Source organism: Stigmatopora argus, chromosome 4, assembly GCF_051989625.1.
Source record: "Stigmatopora argus isolate UIUO_Sarg chromosome 4, RoL_Sarg_1.0, whole genome shotgun sequence".
In the NCBI taxonomy this organism is placed as follows: domain Eukaryota; kingdom Metazoa; phylum Chordata; class Actinopteri; order Syngnathiformes; family Syngnathidae; genus Stigmatopora; species Stigmatopora argus.
This window is the reverse complement of record NC_135390.1, coordinates 6,100,344-6,121,368: the sequence shown is the minus strand read 5'-3', so window position 1 is coordinate 6,121,368 and position 21,025 is coordinate 6,100,344. Positions and strand designations below refer to the sequence as shown.

Below are 21,025 nucleotides of genomic sequence, written 5' to 3'. Positions count from 1 at the left end.
AAAAAGAGAAATGCAAACAATTTAATATTTACCTTTTCATGGAATACTGTATGTTAAGGTTTACATTGTTTGCCAATTCTTAGGCTTTTTAGAAACCTGCCTAATTCAAAATTACACTCAGGCACATGAGTATACGCCATTATTTTATATTGCATTCTCCTTAACCTATTTTATATAAACATTATAAATAGTGGCCACCCGGTGGTGCAGTGATTCTTCCACCTGACTTAGGTGCGAGCAGTCTGGGTTCGATTCCCACTTGTTGACAGTGTGAGTGGTTGTCTGTCTCTCTGTGTGCCCTACGACTGCCTGGCGACCAGTCTAGCATGTAGTCTGCCTTTATAAATTGTGGCTGACAAGGTGCAAATGTGCATGCTTTTGTTGCAGCTAACCGAATTAAATGATGAACCGTGAGTAGGCCTAAAATGCTTTTATATGAGTTGTTGCGTCATAGCTTTTAATTTGTTTATTCTACAAATGTTGGAGTCATCTAAACGGTTTCAGTTGTGGCAATTTGCTAACCTGAACAAGATGGCCTTTAAATTCATAAAAGAAAGTATTAAAAGTGAATTTCTTGTTGACAGGTATCACCAATTAAAGACAATATAAGGATCTTCTAGTTTTGCTTTCATTGGCCAATTATCAGGACAGTTTAACCTGCCCGCCTCATCAACATATTTTAAATTCACATACCTGTCAATTTATACGTTTTTCCCGTATTTTATACGTTTTTTGATCATTTCAAATTGTGTACGCCGTATAACAACTTTTGTACGGGATTTTTTTTAAGTACGTTTTTTGTAAAACGGATATCGTTTTACGCATTTCGGCTCTAATCCGGATCGTCTCGGTCACTGGTAGCAGACGAAAACGTCATCGTCAACTGCTAATATTGTCATGCTTTAAGCATGACATGCGCACACGCATTCCCCTTTCACACGAAACAGGAAATGATTAAATCATTTCCTGTTTCGTTATTTAAGCAGCTATGAGTCATAGCGCTTGGGTCCGAATACATTAACGGTCGCGTCACGACAACGCGGCGCGACCATAACATTTTTACGTGCACCCTATGTGAGTAAATATGTGCCGCGTTGCATTTGTACGGTTTTCTATTGCTTAATACGGGGAATTCCAATCATTAATACGGGTAGGAATTGGCCCAGGTTGACAGGTATGAATTCATCAGAATCCCCGCCGTGATAAACATGAAAGAGATGGTTTGCATGGCAACAATCAAAGAACGAATTGTGTCTTTTATATCCGGCATGCGGCCTTTTTATTTCCATATTCAAGAATGAAAACGTGGTTTGTGGCAAAACTGCTAGTTTTGCTTTCATTGGCCAATCATCCGGACGGTTTAACCTGCCCGCCTCGTCAACATATTTTAAATTTATCAGAATTCCCGCCGTGATAAACATGAAAGAGATGGTTTGCATGGCAACAATCAAAGAGCGAATTGTGTCTTTCATCTCCGGCATGCGGCAATTTTATTTGTGGTTGCAAGTTAAGCAAAAATTTAGTTTTTTGCGAGATTGCATTACAACATAAACATGGATTTTGTTGAGGATACCATTGGCATCTACAAACCCCTGATGGTGCGCATTTTTCAGATTTAAAACTTTGAATTAAGTGAAGCAGTATGTGGTGCAATATCAATATGAGCTGTACAATATCATCGTTTTTCTTTTGCAGGATTTTTTCCACACTCGTGCATATAAACAATCAGTGAAGACCTGCTGGAATACCAACTCATATAACACGCAGGTATGGCAATTTGCATTTAAAGTTAAAAAACAAAACAATTCAATGGAAAAAAACATAGTGCTGTATTTTTGTTATTATCTTAAATAGATTGGACTGCTGGCAGAATTTTTACAACTTCAACAGAAGACTCTAATTCCAGTTGAAGTGACAGTTGAAGCAATGTCTGATTTGCTGGTGGAGGAGACAAATAGTTCACTTCGAATAAAGTAAGAGGAAACTCAGAGCTTTATAGTATTTAAACAATAAGCATACAGATACTATGGTTATTTTGAGGAAGAGTGAAGGTGCCTGATGATTATATTTTGTCCTGTATTTGCAGGCTTTGGGAGTTTGATGTGGAGGATTGCTTTAAGGCTGAGTCCAAACTGGTAAGCAAAGCATCTCAAAAGTTTCCACTTACTTAATTAATTACACATATTTCATCCCCCGCAACTAAACCATAGTAAATGCATTCATTCTTGATTCATTCATTCATTCATCTTCAATACCACCCATCTTAAAAAGGGTTGCGGGGGTTTCTGGAGCCGAACCCATTTGTCTTCAGGCAAAAGGCAGACTACACCGTAGACTGGTCGTCAGTTAGTTGTAGGGCACACAGAAAGACAGACAACCACTCACACTGCCACCGAATGGGAATCGAACATTGACCGTCCACACAAAAGTCAGGCAGCCCGGGGGCTGAGTGGTTAGCGCATCAGCCTCACAGTGGCAGACCTGGGTTCAAATCCGGCGCCCCCCACGACCCTAGAGAGGATAAAGCGGTTGACAAAATTAGATGAAATGAGAAACTAGATTTAATTAAATTGAGTTAAGCACCTTGAATACCACCTCAGCCACATTTCCCCGAATATTTATTCTGCAATATTTATAAGGGTTAGGGCAGGGGTGGCCAAGTCCGGCCCTCGAGAGCCCCTAACCAGTCTGTTTTCCATATCTCCCTCCTCTACCATACAAACAGACCGGATAGGGGCTCTCGAGGACCGGACTTGGACGCCCCTGGGTTAGGGTTTCAGTCAAATGATTTTCACTTAAATCCATGCGGCTGGCAATGAGTGACAAAGTGTCCTACCTTTGACGACTATGGACGTCCAATCCAAATTTATTGGGGGTTGGCAGTGATTGAACAACCGATGCGATCATCGCCACTAAGGGCAGCCAATGTCTTTTATATAGGACTTGTGTTCATCTTAACTTGTATACATCCTAAAAATATTTCACACCTGCTCATCTCGTTCTTGTCAGGTTTTTGAGGTGAACACAAGCATGAAAATGAGAGACATTGAGTTTGAAGCCAAAAGGCTCCTCGCATCTCCTGAGATGATCCCTACAGAGCTAAAGTAAGTCTCCGAAACTTATTTATTATCAGCACAATCAAAATATTTGTCTACAGGATGCAGTATTCAGCAGACGTGTGTATTAATATGTGGTGTTATCCTTCCAAACTCCAGACATACTAGGATTCTTCGCAAAGCAGAGCAGTTGGCTGAGACCCTGAAGCAGCAGCAGGCCACACCTGCTACTCTACTCGGCCTGCGTGACATGGTGATAAAGGTTCTTCCAAAAGTCCTTCAGATCTTTTGGATGCCTCCACCGAGCCCCGCTTTTACGATGCCATCCCGATATCTGAGCAAGATGGCTGTCGGTGTGACGCAGGCTGTTCTGGACTCCCTCTGCCAGACACTGTCCTCCATCCAAATCCAGTTCTCCAACGCCATTAGAGACAATTTGGTCCTCGCTATCCAGGAAAAAGTGAGACAGGCTTTTGCTGTGGATGATCTGGTGGAGAGCATTCACAGCTTTCAACCAGAGTTCTTAAAGACCATAAGGAATGTCGCTGTCGACGAAATCGGTGCACTCTCGGCTCTCTTTGTATTCCTCCCACCTTCACCATCTCCTGACGTGACCTCAGCCTCAGAGACAGCTTCACTGCCAGATGATGGCGACTCAATCGACAAGCCAATCAACAAAGGGGACGCCGCAGACAGTGAAGAAGCTGCGGATTTATCGTCAGCTCTGTTGATTCCTTCAAGCAGAGATAGCATCGATTTAAAGACAAAGAAGCGGTGCATGTTCAGGATCATCTCAAAGTGGATGAAAATGTTTTCAGGAGAGTGAAGATTCACATAATGAACTACAGACAATACAATGTAGTTTGTAGTCTGACTTTTCCATTGTAATGTGCCAAAGTCTGATATTGCCACCCAAAAATAATTGGATGCATCTTGGCTTGGTAGAAAAGTACAGATGTCATTTTCTGTAGCGAGTAGTATGAAAGACATTTTGAACTGTTGTACTATTTGAAATAGGAGATGATTTATGAATCCTTCTTCCAGGTCTCCAACGGAATGTCACTTGCATGGTTTATTTGGCACAGATATGACACCATATGCCTTTCCTCATCCTTACCTCACAAATGTATTGTACATAAGTGTAAATATTGTGTTTTTGCCATTTCAACAAGATGAATATATAAACTTTTTTACATTTATAAATCTTGATTGTTATTTCTCTTTCAACTGAGAATATTATTATTTCGGTTTCACATGAAAGAGAAGGAATTAAAGTCAGAATTTTAGAGGTTGCACAGACTTGACCCTTTTATGCACAAATTCTGATTGTTATATTTTTAATCCTTATGGGCATCTAGTTTGAGTCATTGGCTGCCATTTACGAAGCTTAGACATCCAATTCATTTTGACTGGGAGGGGCGAATAAACAAACATTTGTTCATTCTCCCTAACAGTAAAAATGAATTGGTTGTGTAGGTCAATGTCACTCAAAGATGAGCATTCACAAGTGTTCACAATTCAATTCGGTGCGTTTAGGAACATCATGTAAAAACAACGATTCCTGTATCAACTCTGTTTTCAGCTTTAACAAACAAAAGATTGAGTTTACACATTTAGAGAAGGTGAAGAAATTCAATCACTCGCCTATTAGGATCCGATAGTCGTTTCTGGCCACCATAAAAAATGCAACTCTCTACATTGCACGGTTTGGACAAAGGCGAGGGAATCCTAACATACCCACACACAAGCACATACCCACACATCCATTCACAAATCACGCTTTACAAGGATTATAGATGATTAAAAACAAATATAAATTACAAATAAAATAATTTAAAGAGTAGTATATTAATTGCTAATATTTGACTTTTTCAAAGAGGACTAAAACAGTCACTTGCCATGTAAAGGGTCATGTGTTTAATAACATTTACATGGGAAAAAAATCTACTTGAATTGCTGTCCACTCTAGTGACTAGTACTATTCGTACTAGTAGTATACTGGGCATATTTGAACCGCAAAAACTACTACTCCCAGAATGCTTCACTTTTAAGGACCGGATGTTGATCTTTATATTTAACCAAAGTCTCGCTACCATGAAGCCACTTGCAGTGTATGTAAGTCATATTCAAATATTTTTTAAATTCCAAAAATATTTTTAATTCGCTATACATTATTCCCTACAACAATATATATTTTAACTTCCCATCATTGTCGTATTGTACTACACAGCATGTCCCTTGTTCCTTTACGTTTTATGTTTTATATACAATGTAGCTTTCTCTCTTCGCTTAAGTTCCAAATATGTAATTTATCGATGTCCTAGTATCATTTTCCAGCGTACAGTTTAGTTTGTAGTTCTAACGAGGACTCCTGTGTCTGCAGTGTCCCGCGTTATGGAAGGCATCACAAGGTAACGTTCGAAAAGCGACTCTGGTTGTTGATGTGTTTTGATAATGTAAACAGTCCCCTTTACTAATGCACACAACTCCTTAGCACAATGCTTTTCCCCATGCGTGTGCCGTTCTGTGTGCTTGTTGAATGACAGCCCGTGTTTTGTAAGGTGAACTAACGAGACAAGCTAGCTAACACTGGCTAACTACAATCAGCTGTTTTAACACAACTTGGGCTAACAAACGCGGCCTTAAATGCTTGTTGCTCCACAGATAGACCACATATTAACCTCGAGACACTGTTATAACTTGCTCGCGATAACTATTACACATTGTCGTTCCGTACATAATGCATACATGTCGATGAAGCTGCTAAAGATAACGGCGCTTTGGTCTGAACCGCTTTATCCTTACTAGGGTCGCGGGGGGTGCTGGAGCCCATCCCAGTTGACACCGGGCCAGAGGCGGGGAACACCCATAATCGGTGGCCAGCCGATCGCAGGGCAGAAGGAGACGGACAACCATGCACACTCACACCCATACCTAGAGGCAATTTAGAGTGTCCAATCAGCCGACCATCCATGATTTTGGAATGTGGGAGGAATCCGGAGTACCCGGAGAAAACCCAAGAGAACATGCACACTCCACACAGCTGGACCGACCTGGATTTGAACCCAGAACCCCCACTATGAGGCGGTGGCGCTAACCACTCAGCCGCCAGGCTAGCTATACAACTTACAAGGAAGAAATGCAATATTGGAACTCAAGCCAAAAGTCTTTCATGAATGTTACTGCATTATCAGTAGCTATTTGCATTACATTGAACCAAGCATTACTGCTACTGTTGAACTTGACACTTTCTCACTCATGAATGTTTGTCTCTAACTTACAGGTCATGCATGCAGCCAGGCTTCTAACCTGCACCTTTGCCCTAAAGCCACTGTGCTTGTAGGTGGAGGTGCTTCCTTCGTCTATCCTCCATTCTTCCCCACTGCCTCCAACAGCCAATAGTTCCCTATGTTAACTTTGTTGAGCATGTTTTACTATATCTGTCTGCGGCGACGCTCCAGGAGTGGGACTCGGGGTGAGGCACTGACCAGTCGGCGAGCGGTAGAGTCAGGCCAACGGGCGATATTGCCTGTCAGTGTGGAGGTGGAGCAGTACACCAAGGAGGTTTTGGACTTCAGTTCTCATTATGGCAGTGAGAATAGTATGTCCTACACCATGTGGAACCTGGCCGGTGTGCCTAATGTTTACCCCAGCTCCGGGGATTTTACACAGACTGCTGTATTCAGAACCTATGGAACATGGTGGGAACACTGTGCTAGCGCTCCTCCACGTTTCCGGCGCATCCCTAAAGGTTTTTACAGCCAGGATTACATTGAGTTGGGCTTTGAAGAGCCTGTTTACCCTACAGCCGTGGAGGTGCTTGAGACTTATTACCCAGGGGCAGTTATCCAGATTCTGGCCTGCTCGCATAACCCCTTTTCCCAAAATCCAACCTCGGATGTCAGGTGAGGCAACTATTAGGTTTTGAAGAATATTCGCAAACACAATCATTGTCAATTTGTAATTTTACCATCATTTGTTATCCTTGATAAATGTAATATGCCGAAGTATGCTAGGCTTACTTAAAAAAAAATAGAGTTACTACATCTTATCTACATGCACATTTGGTTGGTGAGTGGCACTTCTTAGGCCTCAGCACCCCTGTGAGGATAAACTGTTCAGACAGGCAGATTTTAGAAAGTAATATAAACATGTACTTTGTTAAATCAAATTAGTTTTAGCGCTGTATTATATGCCCTTGATTTAAAATCTTTGCACTTGGATAATCCTTTTTTCACATCCACTGGATTTCTCCCAATTCAATAAAATGAAAATGAAATTTTGATTTATTTATTTTTTTTACAATTTTTTTGCATTTTACCCTTACCTATATAACACGTTTATAATGAGCTCGTGATCTTTCATCTCACATATTTTTAAATGGGATGTACACACATCTGCCTATTGAATACCTAGGCAGCCAAGTGTTTCTCTTGTCTCTTAAAAAGTAGAAGCAACACTGGCATGAAAATGTTTGAAAAATTCCATTTTGATTGATAAATTATTGGTGTTTGGATCACCAATCACATGTTTAATATATCAAAATGAAATCCCCGATCCAAACACCCAATAATTTATATACATGTAAATAATGGAAATTGTCAGGCCTGCCCAAACTTTTCCAGACTACTCTATATAAAAATTGTTATCATTTCTACTCTGTTAACCTGATTAGAAGTAAATTCTCCCAAATCACAGAAACCCAAGCACCTCATATTTGATATGGGATTTTAAGCCCTCCACATGAGCCATGTGCTATTTTTGCCCGCTGAAAACCCTGACATATACAATCAGAAATATGCATTGCACAAATAACCTGAAAGGGAAAAATATAAATTTGAGCATTATGTCCAAATATGATACAAATGAATGACTATTTTCGATTTTTTTTTCTGTTGGCTTGTCCTGAGAACCATTGATCATTTCAAAAACTTTACATTTTCCCTCAACTATTTACTGGATTGTGCATTATATATTTAAAGTATATAATGATTGTTTGATTTCAAGTCCATTCTTCTGGTAGAGCTAAAATAAGAGATATTTTTTCCAGATTTCCAGTATCAATAGCCGTAATAATAAAACGTATGGGGTAGCACAATTTTAAGAGCATCATGATACAAATTTGAATCATTTAAAAATACTAATTGACGCATTTAACGTACAAATATCTTAATTTTTCCAACAAGAAAAATGGTAGTCCTCACAATCTACATACAGACAAGCAGTATAGTCATTAAAATGAATGAAGGTGTATTACATATTGATCCCATCCAATTTTTCTAATGCAGGTGGGAGGTGTTGTGGTCAGGGGAGCCCACTAAGGTCCTGGCACCCCAGGCTCGCCAGTTTTCACCCAACATCAAGCACATTAATTTTCCTACCAACTTGCTACGGCTGGAGGTCAATAGTTCTCTTCTGGATTATTATACTGAGCTGGACGCTGTCATCCTTCGTGGTGTAAAAGAGAGGCCCATGCTCGCACTCTACAAAATGCCTGTCATCGATATCATCGACCTCAGTGACAGCGAGGAGGACCTTTCTGATTTGGGAGGTCCATTCAGGCAGAGTGCAGATAGCAGGACAGGAAATGGCTACTTTGACAAACTACCCTATGAGGTAAATAAGGATGAGTTCTGATATTTTTACTTGATTGTATTATTTTTCAATGCCAAAGATTTAAGTCCAGGCAACAATATGGCATAAACCATCAAAAATAAGACACTAAACCCAAGCGAAATAAATAAAAGGCACCTCTCACAAGGAATTAGCCATTACTGCAACTAATACAGGGTGACAAAAAACACTTTTTAACAGATCTAATGGGGGATGATAGATGATGGTAGAAACCGATTTCATTCATAGTCGTTTAAACCTTGTGCAATATTTTAGAATTTACCTTGCCAGGACGTGACTTTTATATTTTTGTATTAGTTATTTATGTTTTTACTGGGAAAACGCACTTTGTGGATTAGCACCACCAATTTCGTTATACGCAGCTGTGTATGATGACAATAAAGGATTTTGATTTGACCTTAAAACACGACATTTAGGAAACTGATGGAATTTTGATTTATTTTTTGTAAATTACCTTCTTTGGGGGCCCGGTGATGAAGCGGTTAGAGCTCCAGCCTCACAGTTCTGGGGTCGAGCGTTCGATCCCAGGTCGGTCCTCACTGTGTGAAGTTTGCATGTTCTCCGGGTACTCTGGTTTCTTCCCACGTCCCAAAATCATGCATGGTAGGCTTGTTGAACACTCCAATTTTCTCCTAGGTATGAGTGTGAGAGTGAATGGTTATCTGTTTCCTTGTGCCCTGCAATTGGCAGGCCACCAATTCAGGGTGTCCACTGCCTGTTGCCCATATGTAGCTGGCTAGGATAGGCTCCAGCACCCCCCGCGATCCTTGTGAGGATATGCGATTTGGAAATGAAGAATGAATGAACATTCTTTGGATGGCATCATCTGGTACAAATGCATTGTTGAAACATGCCATTAAAAATCATTATTGACCTATGCAACCTCTCAGCTGGGATACTGTGAAATTTATCCTGAATTCAAGGGTTACTGAAATGGCTTAGTATTTACTTGCTCAAGGTCAGAGTCTTGCAGTGCTGAAATGTACTCGTGTCTGCCAAAACACACTTCAGTAATTCCAATTCTTTTGGGGTCACCGTGTACTTGGCATAAGTCACGGGTAGGGGACCTATGGCTGGGGAGCCAAATGTGGCTCATTGGATGGGTGTATATGGCTCTGAAGTAAAATAGGGAAACCGCTGGTGACAGAGCTGATTCCCGAATGGACCAATAGGACTGTCATACTCTCATTGAAACTCATTGTTTAGCGACAGTTTAACAATGTTGCCAAAAGAATTCAGACACGTTAAAATTGGTGTACATTTTAAATTCTGGCGGCCCGGTGGAGCGAGTGGTTAGCGCGTTGGCCGACAGCTCTGGGATCCTGGGTTCAAATCCAGGTCATGTCCATCTGTGTGGAGTTTGCATGTTCTACCCGGGCCTGCGTGGGTTTCCTCTGGGTACTCCGGTTTACTCTCACATTCCAAAAACATGCATGGTAGGCTTATTGGAGACTCTAAATTGCCCCTCGGTATGGGTGTGAGTGTGCATGGTTGTCTGTCTCCTTGTGCCCTGCGATCGGCTGGCCACCGATCCAGGGTGTCCCCCACCTCTGGAGACAGCTGGGATTGGCTCCAGCACCCCCCATGACACTAATGAGGATAAAGCGGTTTAGAAAATGAGATGAGATGAAATTTTAAATTCTGAGTATGGCTCTCAAAGTATAACATTTGAAAATATTAATTGTTTATGGCTCTCTGTCCAAAAAGGTTCCCAACCCCTGGCATATCAGTAAATATTTAAAGAACCATTCAACCTGTCTGAAATTGGTGGACAGCTGATCGCAGGGCACGAGGAGTCGGACAACCATTCATACTCACACTCATACTTAGGGGTTGTTTGGAGTGTCCAATTTGCCTGCATGCATGTTTTTGGAATGTGGGAGGAAACCGGAGTATCTGCAGAAAACCCATGCAGACCTTGGGAGAACATGCAAACTCCACACAAGAAGACCGACCTGGATTTGAACCCAGGATCCCAGAACTTTGAGGCTGATTTGCTAACCACTCAGCCGCTGGGCCACACCCATAAACATTTTGGGGTAAATCAGATAAGAATTTCTTCAGAAGCTTCAAATGGGTTCCTTAAAAATATTTAACTTAATTAGAGACACCTGTGGTTGTATTCAAGGGCACATCTGAAATGCTCACCTTGTTCATGTAAAATAATTGAAAAGTGAAACGCAATCAGTCAAGTATTTAGCACCTATCCTCCGCTTGCTACTAGGACTGAGCACTGAAGTGAAAAATTGTTTATTTATTTATTTTTAACAATATGGGTGACCCTACTTTGCGGTTTTTCGTTTATCGTGCAATGCTGGTCTACATTAACCGCGATAATCGTGGGATTACTGTAACACGCAGAGCTTTGAAACAGTCCACCCTGTTTTAAACGGCTTTAGTCAGTGATTCGCACACCTGTGTTATAAGAACAGTTGGTGTGCAGTGTCACTAAAGCAGTGTAAAAAGCCATCTTGCTTAGTGCATTTGGGGTTCCACGAAATGTGCATATTAAAGGCTTTGGGGTACTGGTCCTTACTTAAATGGAAAACCGACTAACTTATACACTACACTGCGTTCCAAATTTTTATGAAAATTGTATTTAAGTGTCATAAAGGTTTATTTTTTTGTTTTTCAATTAAACTAATGGATGTATTGTGCAAATTAGTACTGCTACTTTCTGGTGAGGCATTTTCTCCTTTGCCCTTATCCCAAAGTTGCCACTGTGCTAAACTTTAGTTGATATTTATTTATTTGCATTTTGTAGCCTTCTCTTTGCAATTTCTTTTATATCTCCCAGCTCATTCAGCTGATACTCAGCCACCTGACCTTGCCAGACCTGTGCCGTCTGGCCCAGAGCTGTAAGATGCTGCACCAGCACTGTTGTGACCCGTTGCAGTACACCCAGCTGAGTTTGCAACCTTACTGGGCCAGGCTGAGTGACACCTCCTTGGGACACCTGCAGAGCCGCTGCACACGCCTCCAGAGGCTCAACCTTTCTTGGACTGGCAACCGTGGAGCTCTCACCCTGAATAGCTTCAGCAGGTCAGACTGTCTGTACAAAGGATAGAAGTGGCCTTGACGAACTTGAAAAGTTTGAAAGAAAGCTTACAAGTTAAAACATCCTAGTACATTAGTTGGCAATATGGAAGCTATGCAGGTTTGTTAAAATGACTTTATTTCTCCTTTGTCATCAGTTTTATGAAGGTCTGTGGCCCCAGTCTGGTGAGTCTGGAGCTGTCTTGCTGCCACTTTCTGAATGAGGCCTGCTTGGAGGTTCTTGCACAGACTTGTCCAGAGCTGCAGGAGCTAAACCTAGCTTCGTGCGACCGTCTTCACCCACAGGCCTTCACGCACATTTCCAAACTCACGCGCCTACGTAGACTTGTGCTCTATCGTACCAAGGTTGAGGTAGGAAGGCCCATCACAACTAAAATCACATTTTTATGTATTGTTTTCGGGGGATGCGCCGATTAATCGGCCACCAGTTATTGTCAGCTTATGGGAAAAGTGATCAGTGCTCATTAAATCATGACCTTCCAAGCCAAGCCAAAACATTAATCACTCAGACTGCAAGACTGTAGGCAGGGACACTATGCCTGCCTGCCCTTCCTTTTTATCCCCCTGTGGAGGCACCTGGTATTTTCAGTTCTGGGCTCTTGGTACTCTCACTCAGTATATGCCCATTTAGCAGTACAGACGCTCCCCTACTTACGAACATTCAACTTACGAACAACGGTACATACGAACATGTCTGCAAATTGCGTTTAAGTCCAAAAATGTTCGCAAGTCCAATTTTGTATTTCGCGTCTTTTTCGGAGTAGTACTTCTTTCCGCCGCTAATACCGACGCCTGGCGCTGTGAGAGCTCAGCTCACCCAGCATCTACCTTCTTCGTTGCAATGCGGAAGTGCGTGAATGTATCTCCAGTGTGCAAAGAACCTTTTTCATTTGTATCATTAAATATCTCATGCATCCAATATTGAATATGGTTGGTAAAAAGCTAAAGGCTTCTATTGAGGGAGTTGCAAGGAAGAGGCAAGCCATTTCATTTGAAACGAGTGGCAATAATAACGAAGCTTGATGCGCGTCAGAAAGTGGTGAGCGTTGCACATTCAGTACCATTTATAAACAGAAAGATCGAGCAGCAGGACCCAAATATTGAACGTTGCACAAAGTTTGCAAATCAATTGAATGATGCCATACAGTGCTACTGCATCATTTATGATGAAAAAAAGAAGAAAACTGTGCAATCGTCATTAGGTCGCTTCTTTTGGCCAGTTTCTAATACATAAATCTATCTCTCTCTCTACAGTACTGTACATATTCTCTCCATTTTATTAAATGTTTTTTTTTTCAGTACAAACCAATGCGTGTTACTTATACAAGCCTTAAACATACAAATGCACTTATATAAACCTTCAATATACTTATATAGGCCTTAAACATAAATTATAATACAAAATATAGCACTAAATCAACTTACAAACAAATTCAACTTATGAACAATCGCTCGGAACCAATTGCGTTCGTAAGTTGAGGAGTGTCTGTACAGTGGTACCTCGAGATACGAGCTTAATGCGTTCCAGGACTGAGCTCGTATGTCGATTTTCTCGTAACTCAAACGAATGTTTCCCATAGAAATGAACTAAAAACAAAATAATTTGTTCCAACCCTCTGAAAAATCACCAAAAACAGGATATTGGATTGGAAAAAATGTTCTATTTGTTCTAATTCGCAAGTAACAAATAACTAGTGGTTTAATAGAACTAAAATGTGTTTAATATTATTAAAATTAGACGGATTTCGCGAAGGGGGAGAGAGAGTGACAGAGAGAGGGGGGGAAGGTGGGGGGGACTTTTTGCACGGCAACACGCTCGTAACATAACATAAACACATTCAAATGAACTTTGATTACAATTAACACACTCAAAAATAAGTTTAATCTAACCTTACACTAAACTTAGTTCTAATTTTGTTTTACATTTTTATACCTTTCTTCTCCCGGCCGGGTTGGCTCTATTTGCCCCGCCTCCACCCTGACTTTCAGATGCAGCTAAAAGGAACCTATCAAGGCCTGTTTGCTTTTGTATTGCCTTCAAAATCTTCCTAAAATGATGCACACAAATGTCCTCACAATAGGATAACGCACGACCACTTGCTAACGAGAAGTAATATATACAGTGGTACCTCGTCATACGACCGTTCGTCATACGGAATGCTCGTCTTACGGGGGAAATTTCGATCGAATAATTCGCCCGTGATGCGGTCAAAATTTCATGATGCGACCAAGCCAGGTTGCCATGGCATTTTTTTTGGCATATCTTTCGTGTATAACAATATTTACGAGCACCGGATGAGCTATTCAGACCAGGAAACGCACAACGCGCATGCGCGGGGAAAAGAGGGCTTTCTGGGTAATGAAGTATACTCGTGCTCGCAAAAGCATCCCCGGTAGCAACTCTATCATAGGCGCCGTTCGAGGGGGTGCGAACACAGATGCTACAAGCTAAAAGGGAGCCGCTAGCCAGCGCCCCCGAAGCTCCCATGAGCAGCAGTGCGATCGCTGATAAGACTGCTGCTCGTTGGCAAGTGGTCGTGCGTTCTCCGATTGTGAGGACATTTGTGTGCATCATTTTCAGAATATTTTGAAGGGAATAGTACGACAGCAAACAGCCCATCGATAGCGAACGTGAGGGTGGAGTGTTTGTTCTGTTTACGAGTGCGTCGTGTGGAAAACAAACCGAAGCCCCCCGCCCCTTTTGTGCGTCTCTCTCTCCCCTCGGCGAAATCCGCCCAATTTTAGTTAGATTAAACACTTTATTTCTATTAAACCACTCGTTATTTATTACTTTGTCAATATATGGCGAATTATAAGAAATAAAACATTTTTTTCAATCCAATATCCTGTTTTTGGTGTTTTTTTCAGAGAGTTGGAACGAATTAATTTGTTTCCCATTCATTTCAATGGGAAACTTTACCTCGAGTTACGAGAATCTTGTCATACGAGCTCAGTCCCGGAACGGATTAAGCTCGTATCTCGAGGTACCACTGTATATGCCATTCGCACTGACTAACGGGGGAAAAAAACACTGTAAAAATGCAACGCTCCAGTGCTTGCAGAGACATTACACGAGGGAGTTGCGAACACAGAGTCATTACACGAAGGAGTTGCGGGGAGAGAGACAGTGCCCATGATGTTCTTATGAGCAGCCTCTCGCGTCCGCTGTCTGCTCTTATATCAAAATTTGTCTCGTATCTCAAGATAAATATTTGCTCAAAATTTTACCCGTATCTCAAATTGCTCGTATGTCGGGGCAGTCGTATGTCGAAGTACCACTGTAGACATAAACTGCTCCACCTAAAAGCAAGACAGTTGTAGAGTATCTTTGTAAGTTGTGAGCTTAGACTGGAAGTGCTGAATTCTATCACAAAATCAAAGACCCACGTATTTATTATGGCAAATTTTGTACACTTCCCCCAGAAGTCAACATTTTTCGTAGTCAAATCCAATGCAGAGCCCTCAAGCGTTCAATTACGTTGCTTGATGAGGTCAGGACTTTCCATGCTAAATTAGGTCCAACAACCCTATTTTTAATTTGGATTTAACACAGATGCTTACTTTACTGTAGAAAAGATACATAATTCATGCGTTGCCTTTATGATAAGGCTTATATCGCGAATATGGGATGAATAAAGTTATCCAATCCAATATAAGGCTTATTTTTTTGCAGCTGCAGACTTAGTGTTTTTTTATTTTTATTTATTTTTTTCATCCAATATGTCTCTTTCAACATTTTGGGTTGCCAACCCCTAGCCTATACGAAATTTCAGGTTTTTCAACATGTTTACAAGGACTTGCATTACTGCCAAACCCTGATTATGAAAGGGTTATTGGCTGCACCATGTAAACCTGGCAAATCATTTCTATTCGACAGTGTTAAGAACATCGGAAAAAGGAAGGAATTTTTTAGTTGTTTGTAATTAGTTGGCTATATAAAATTTCACTTTAAAAATGTTTTTTCAAATGTTAATTTGGCGTCTCAGAGTAAGTGTAATTCAATTTAAACAAGCAGTCAATTAACTCACCACAAGCAAACTCAATTACACACTACAGTGCTCATGTTTAGGGTGTCCGGAACGGTAAAACTATTGACACTAGTGTCAGATTTTGACAGTTTTAGTTCTTTGTCATGTTTTAATATAAAAACAATGATATAAGTTCAGTTTGTACGGATCCACACTGGCAGTTTTCCGCTGTTTCTGTAGCGAGACAGAATCAACAGTATTTCTTGTCAGGCTGTCATGATCTTGTCACTCAGTACATAAATGTCTTGCGCACTGAGGAAAAGATGCCAGAGGCAGAGGGGTGCATGTCTACGTGCGCTGACACTATTTTTCAACTGATAAATGTGCAACCATAAAAACTAGAATTTTCAGCCTGTGCACAACTGGCTGTCTTATTTTATTGTCCATGTGCACTTTCACTTGAGGTAATCTGCAGGTCTTTTTTTTAATCTAGCGCTATTAAATTAATGTGCATGTAATTTGGGGAGGTAGAATTTAAAACAATTTGGGAATTTTAATTCATAATTTATTATATTGTCTAACATTGTGATGTCTGGGAGTGTTCTCCAAATAGAACTGTGTTCTGGATTTGCACAGTTTATATAAAACTCTTTCATTCCTCTTGTCTTTCTCCTCGTTATCTCTGCAGCAAACCGCTATTCTTAACATCCTGACTTTCTGCATCGAGTTGAAACACTTGAACCTTGGGAGCTGTATCAGGGTGAGAATCAACACAACTTAAATACAAATATAATAAGCCTTTTTAATGAAAAATATTTTACCACAAAGCACAAGGTCCATTACATGATATGTTAAGAACTCAGATGTAAAGGAAAAATCATTTTAATGCTCATTTTATACCACTGCTTCTCAAATAGTGGGGTGTGTCCTCCTAGGGCTGGTGAGGGGGAACTGTGCACAGCAATGCCTGGGAGCATCTGACTTAGATAAACAGTTATTTACTAGAATAAAGTGTAATTGCACATTGACTCAGTGGATGCCAGTGCCGCGCTTACTGCCGGAGTTTGTGCAGGGAGTACAACATTGAAGAAGAACAAATAGTACAGAGCAGAATTATCAGGCGAGTCAGCGTTATGCATTCACTGACTTTCGGCTTTTCCTTCAGGGGTCGCCACAGCAAAACACCATGGAAAAGTATTTGACAGGGATGGAAAGAAAGGAGAGCAACACAGATAGTGAGTCAAAACATAAGTCACCTGAAAGCCAAGAGAAGGGAATATGATGAAGCGTATCTAGCACTTGGCTTTACTTTTATTTTGATGAGAGATGATGAATGACTGGGATCTTTGCTATGCTAATAAGGCCTAGCATTGGACAGTTGAAAGCCAAATAAATTTGGACGTCATTTAAAGATATTACACCCATATTACATCACGCTAATAAGACACTTGAACATTTTCAGCAAAAACATGTTGAATATTTGCAACAACAAACAGTACGGCGTCAATATTGAGTTGATGCACATGAAGTCTCTTTTGTTACAGACAAAACGTTAAATGGTAAATATGTTTCATTTATTCTTAAATGTTGTTCAATACTCTTTTTTTACTTTGATTTTAGCAAGGATGGATTCTTATGCAAAGGTGTACTTGGAATTTTAAACTAAAGTTATACTATTTACAGTGGCAGGGCGCAAAATGTTGAATTTTTCCTGGAGGGGGGAAAAGAAAACAAATGAAAAGGATTGTTTTAGGCAGACATACAGTAGATAGATTGATAGATAAAAAAGATAAAGAAAAGAATGCATGCCAAAATTTTGGGGGGGTTGATGCCATTGATAACTGAATCGGGGTGCACCTTACCTCTTCCCAAAGTCGAATGAGGTCATTTCAACCTCAATTTTGGACCCTAAACAGGATTAGGGACATTGTAAAGAAATTGATGGGTGAACAAATTGTATTGTTGAGCGGGAAAAGCAAATCTCAAATACAGGTTATGGTTTCATACATTTAGTATCTGTTTTTTATGCGGTTCAGCAGCCCTTGGGTGCTTTTGTCACTACCTTACATTTTTTGCATGATTGGTGCAAATTTGCTATATCAGTCTAATTCATTCATTCATTTTCCATACCGCATATCCTCACAAGAGTCGAGGACCAAATGTGGGCCGTGGGTCGAAATGATATACGTATATCAGGAGTACAATAAAAGAAACGATCATTTATGCTCACATTCATACTTATGCACAATTGAGAATGTATTAGTCTAAATATCAAATGAAAATAACAGTTGTTTTATTTTATTTCAATTTCAAGTTTAATTTTGTCAAAGAATGGCAATTTTTATTACATTTTGGTCCTTTTTTTCTAAACATTTGTGATCAAGGTGGAATAGTGGTTAGATGAGAGATGAGATCTGTCATCGAGCTTTCAAACTCTTATTTTTTTAATTTTAATTTTATGTTCTCCCTCATCTCATCTTCTGAACCCCTTTATCCTCACAAGGGTCGCGGCGGGTGCTGGACCCTATCCCAGCTAACTTCGGGCCAGAGGCGGGGGACACCCTGAATTGGTGGCCATCCAATCGCAGGGCACAGGAGACAAACAACCATTCACGCTCACACTCATACCTAGGTGCAATGCATGTCTTTGGAATGTGGGAGGAAACCGGAGTACCTGGAAAGAACCCACACAGGCCCAGGGAGAACATGCAAACTCCACACATGCGGAGCAACCTGGATTTGAACCCATGTCCCCCACTGTGAGGCCGACACGCTAACCAATCAGTCCGCCGGGCCACAATTTTTTTAATGTTCAATAATATAAAAACTTCATAGATCATTGATTGTTATAGATTAGATTGAAGAGTTTGTTCTGGATCATGTCAGCACAACCTATTTTTTCAATTGATTAAGATATTTATGTTTGACCGGTGTATGCCACAAAAAAAACAGAACATTTTATCTTAATAATTCCATTGCGTATGCTGGCGAATGTACCCTGACTCAGGTTGTTTTTCGACAGATCGAAGACTATGACGTTGTTGCCAGTATGCTGGCTGCTCGGTGCCACTCACTCTGTTCACTGGACTTGTGGCGCTGCAGAAACCTGACAGACCGTGGCCTGAATGAGCTTGTGTCTGGCTGCAGGTAAATCAAATCCAGATATGTAGATGACAGTCTGCTTGGCGGAATGATATTTGGAGTCAAAAGAGTTGCGCAACTTTTGTTTGCTCTGTGATGGCTCAGAATGCTTGAGGAGCTAGACCTGGGCTGGTGTCCCACACTGCAGAGCAGCACTGGATGTTTTCAGCACCTCGCCCGCAGCTTACCACGGATACGGAAGCTCTTCCTCACAGCCAACCGCACCGTTCGTGACTCAGACATTGAGGAATTGGCCTCTAGTTGCCCCTTACTTCAACATCTAGACATATTAGGTAAATTATTTCCTTATGCATCACATTAAAAACATATAGTCAGCGTTGCCACAGATAAAATAATTTCATAAATTATTGATCTAAGTTAGATTAGAGGTTACTTTATTTGTTTTTGAAAGTATTTAGTACACGGTATTCTGGTTTATTCATGTATTTATTATTAGGATTTATTCCTCTTTGCTCAAACTTTTGTCTAAAAATAAATATATTAATTGTCTTATGTACAGCATTGTGTTGTACTCTTTCTTACATTTCTTTATAAATTAACTTAAATTTAATTAAATTCCATTTGGCACATGTGGACAACTCCGTCACATTAAAAATGACAACCAATTTCTCTAATAATTACCGAATTTTTACAGACTACAAACAAACTACTTTTTTTGTCTACTTTTGAACCCTGTGGCTTTGATAATGAATCTTATTTGAGGATTTTAACTGGTTAACAACTAAACTAACTCAAGGCTTTCTTTATCTAACAATACTCCGAGATTCCTAGTGTAGCAGCACGTGCTCGGAGGACCTTTAGCTGTATTCCAAGGATAGCAATACTGCATTTGTTGTTTACGAGTACTTGCTGAATCATTGTAAAGATGAGACCGTTGGTACCACAGCAGAAGAATGATTAAAGGGTGACCATGAGTGGTGTGACATTTTTAAAAGAATTGCCATTGTCAGTTTTTATTGTTTAAAAAAAAAAAAATGTATACAACCTGCATTTTGGTTTCTAGTGCCAAACCATTGATACTTCGTCATCGGATTCCATTCAATGCTTGGTGCCGCCACAGCAGCATCATTTAGGGCTAACAATGGCTGGTGAGAAAAGTTTAAAAAAAGGATATCCACAGCGTGCGACTTATGAGCGTATATCTTTTTCTTGACATTTCTCAAATCAGAACCATTCTAAAATCATACTGTAATGTTTAACTTTATTGACATCCATCTCTTGTTTTGCCATGTCAGGTACACGGCTTGTGAGTGGCGTCTCATTGAAGAAACTCCTCCAATCGTGTCCGCAGCTCCGCCTTCTAGATGTTTCCTTCTGCGCCCAGATAGACACGAGGATAGCTCAAGAGCTCTCTGGCCTCTTCCCCAGTGTAGCCATCAAGCGGAGTTTCACACACTGACCATAACATGGTCTCATTCTTTCACTGCTGCGATGAAGCTGGAGGAGGCAAAAAGATGCACAGCTTAAGATGGAGATACACTTCAGTATCACAAGATCATCTGTTAGCACTCAGTAAATAAGCAGTCAAACTGAGGATGAAGGTCTTAAAATTGGAGTGGACTAGAATCAAAGAAAAAACTCCGCAAGAGGGCTGTAAAAGATGAGACTTTTTTTTTACATAGCTTCTCTTGATTTTGAAACAATATTTTGAAAAAGGCCAAAAATACAGGGCTTTGATAACTTTGAGTTACAAACGGACACCATAGAAAATAAAAGAATTAAATGTGAAAATCAATCACTGGTACAAATTGTTGAGATAACAGTGGTAGGACTCTCTAATGACTTCCATCATGTATGATGAATGATTTGGTCAGCCATATATTTGGTTAACCATATATTTTATGAGCAAGCATCAAAGATTTTTAACCGTAATCTAATGGCAACATCTAGGTACTTTGGTTCAGTCATTAGAAATCATACATAATGCTATTGTGGTGGATGTGTGTCTGTATGTAAAAGACCTTGAAAAATGTGTTCAAAAGATTTCCAAGTTTACTTTTACCTATAATTTGTCCTGCTTGTTTGAAATAAGAGCAGTGCAAGTTATTGTGTCGATGTGTACGCCCTCTATGCAGAAAATGTGCCAATTTGGTCAGATTTTTTAGACTGTGATTGAGCTATTTTAAAATCTTAATCATCTTATGAATC

At 40.4% G+C, this 21,025-nt stretch overlaps 2 protein-coding genes across 8 annotated transcripts; both read left to right on the top strand.

The window, feature by feature from the left end:
* Positions 1-276: 276 nt before the first annotated feature.
* LOC144073279 (uncharacterized) lies at positions 277-4,259 on the top strand. Of its 3 annotated transcripts, none has more exons than XM_077598988.1 (6): positions 277-410; positions 1,696-1,767; positions 1,855-1,973; positions 2,087-2,135; positions 3,010-3,104; positions 3,216-4,259. In XM_077598988.1, exons 3-6 carry the CDS (start codon positions 1,927-1,929, stop codon positions 3,880-3,882), a joined length of 858 nt encoding a protein of 285 aa, XP_077455114.1. In that variant the 5' UTR covers positions 277-410; positions 1,696-1,767; positions 1,855-1,926; the 3' UTR covers positions 3,883-4,259. The 3 variants fall into 3 exon arrangements, with proteins under 3 accessions (XP_077455114.1, XP_077455113.1, XP_077455112.1); XM_077598987.1 differs by lacking the exon at positions 277-410 and adding an exon at positions 1,011-1,174; XM_077598986.1 differs by lacking the exon at positions 277-410 and adding an exon at positions 1,201-1,598.
* An 807-nt stretch (positions 4,260-5,066) lies between these two features.
* fbxl4 (F-box and leucine-rich repeat protein 4) lies at positions 5,067-21,025 on the top strand. 5 transcript variants are annotated; one of them, XR_013300043.1, is made up of 11 exons: positions 5,109-5,171; positions 5,440-5,467; positions 6,340-6,961; positions 8,345-8,672; positions 11,488-11,732; positions 11,885-12,098; positions 16,404-16,475; positions 18,738-18,862; positions 18,962-19,149; positions 19,881-19,965; positions 20,113-20,260. XR_013300043.1 is itself a non-coding variant. In XM_077598983.1 (10 exons), the coding sequence occupies exons 3-10, from the start codon at positions 6,465-6,467 to the stop codon at positions 20,274-20,276; spliced, it is 1,833 nt and encodes a 610-aa protein (XP_077455109.1). In that variant the 5' UTR covers positions 5,067-5,167; positions 5,440-5,467; positions 6,340-6,464; the 3' UTR covers positions 20,277-21,025. The 5 variants fall into 5 exon arrangements, 4 of the variants coding, with proteins under 4 accessions (XP_077455109.1, XP_077455110.1, XP_077455111.1 ...); XM_077598983.1 differs by lacking the exon at positions 19,881-19,965 and having other exon boundaries at positions 5,067-5,167; positions 20,113-21,025; XM_077598982.1 differs by lacking the exon at positions 19,881-19,965 and having other exon boundaries at positions 20,113-21,025.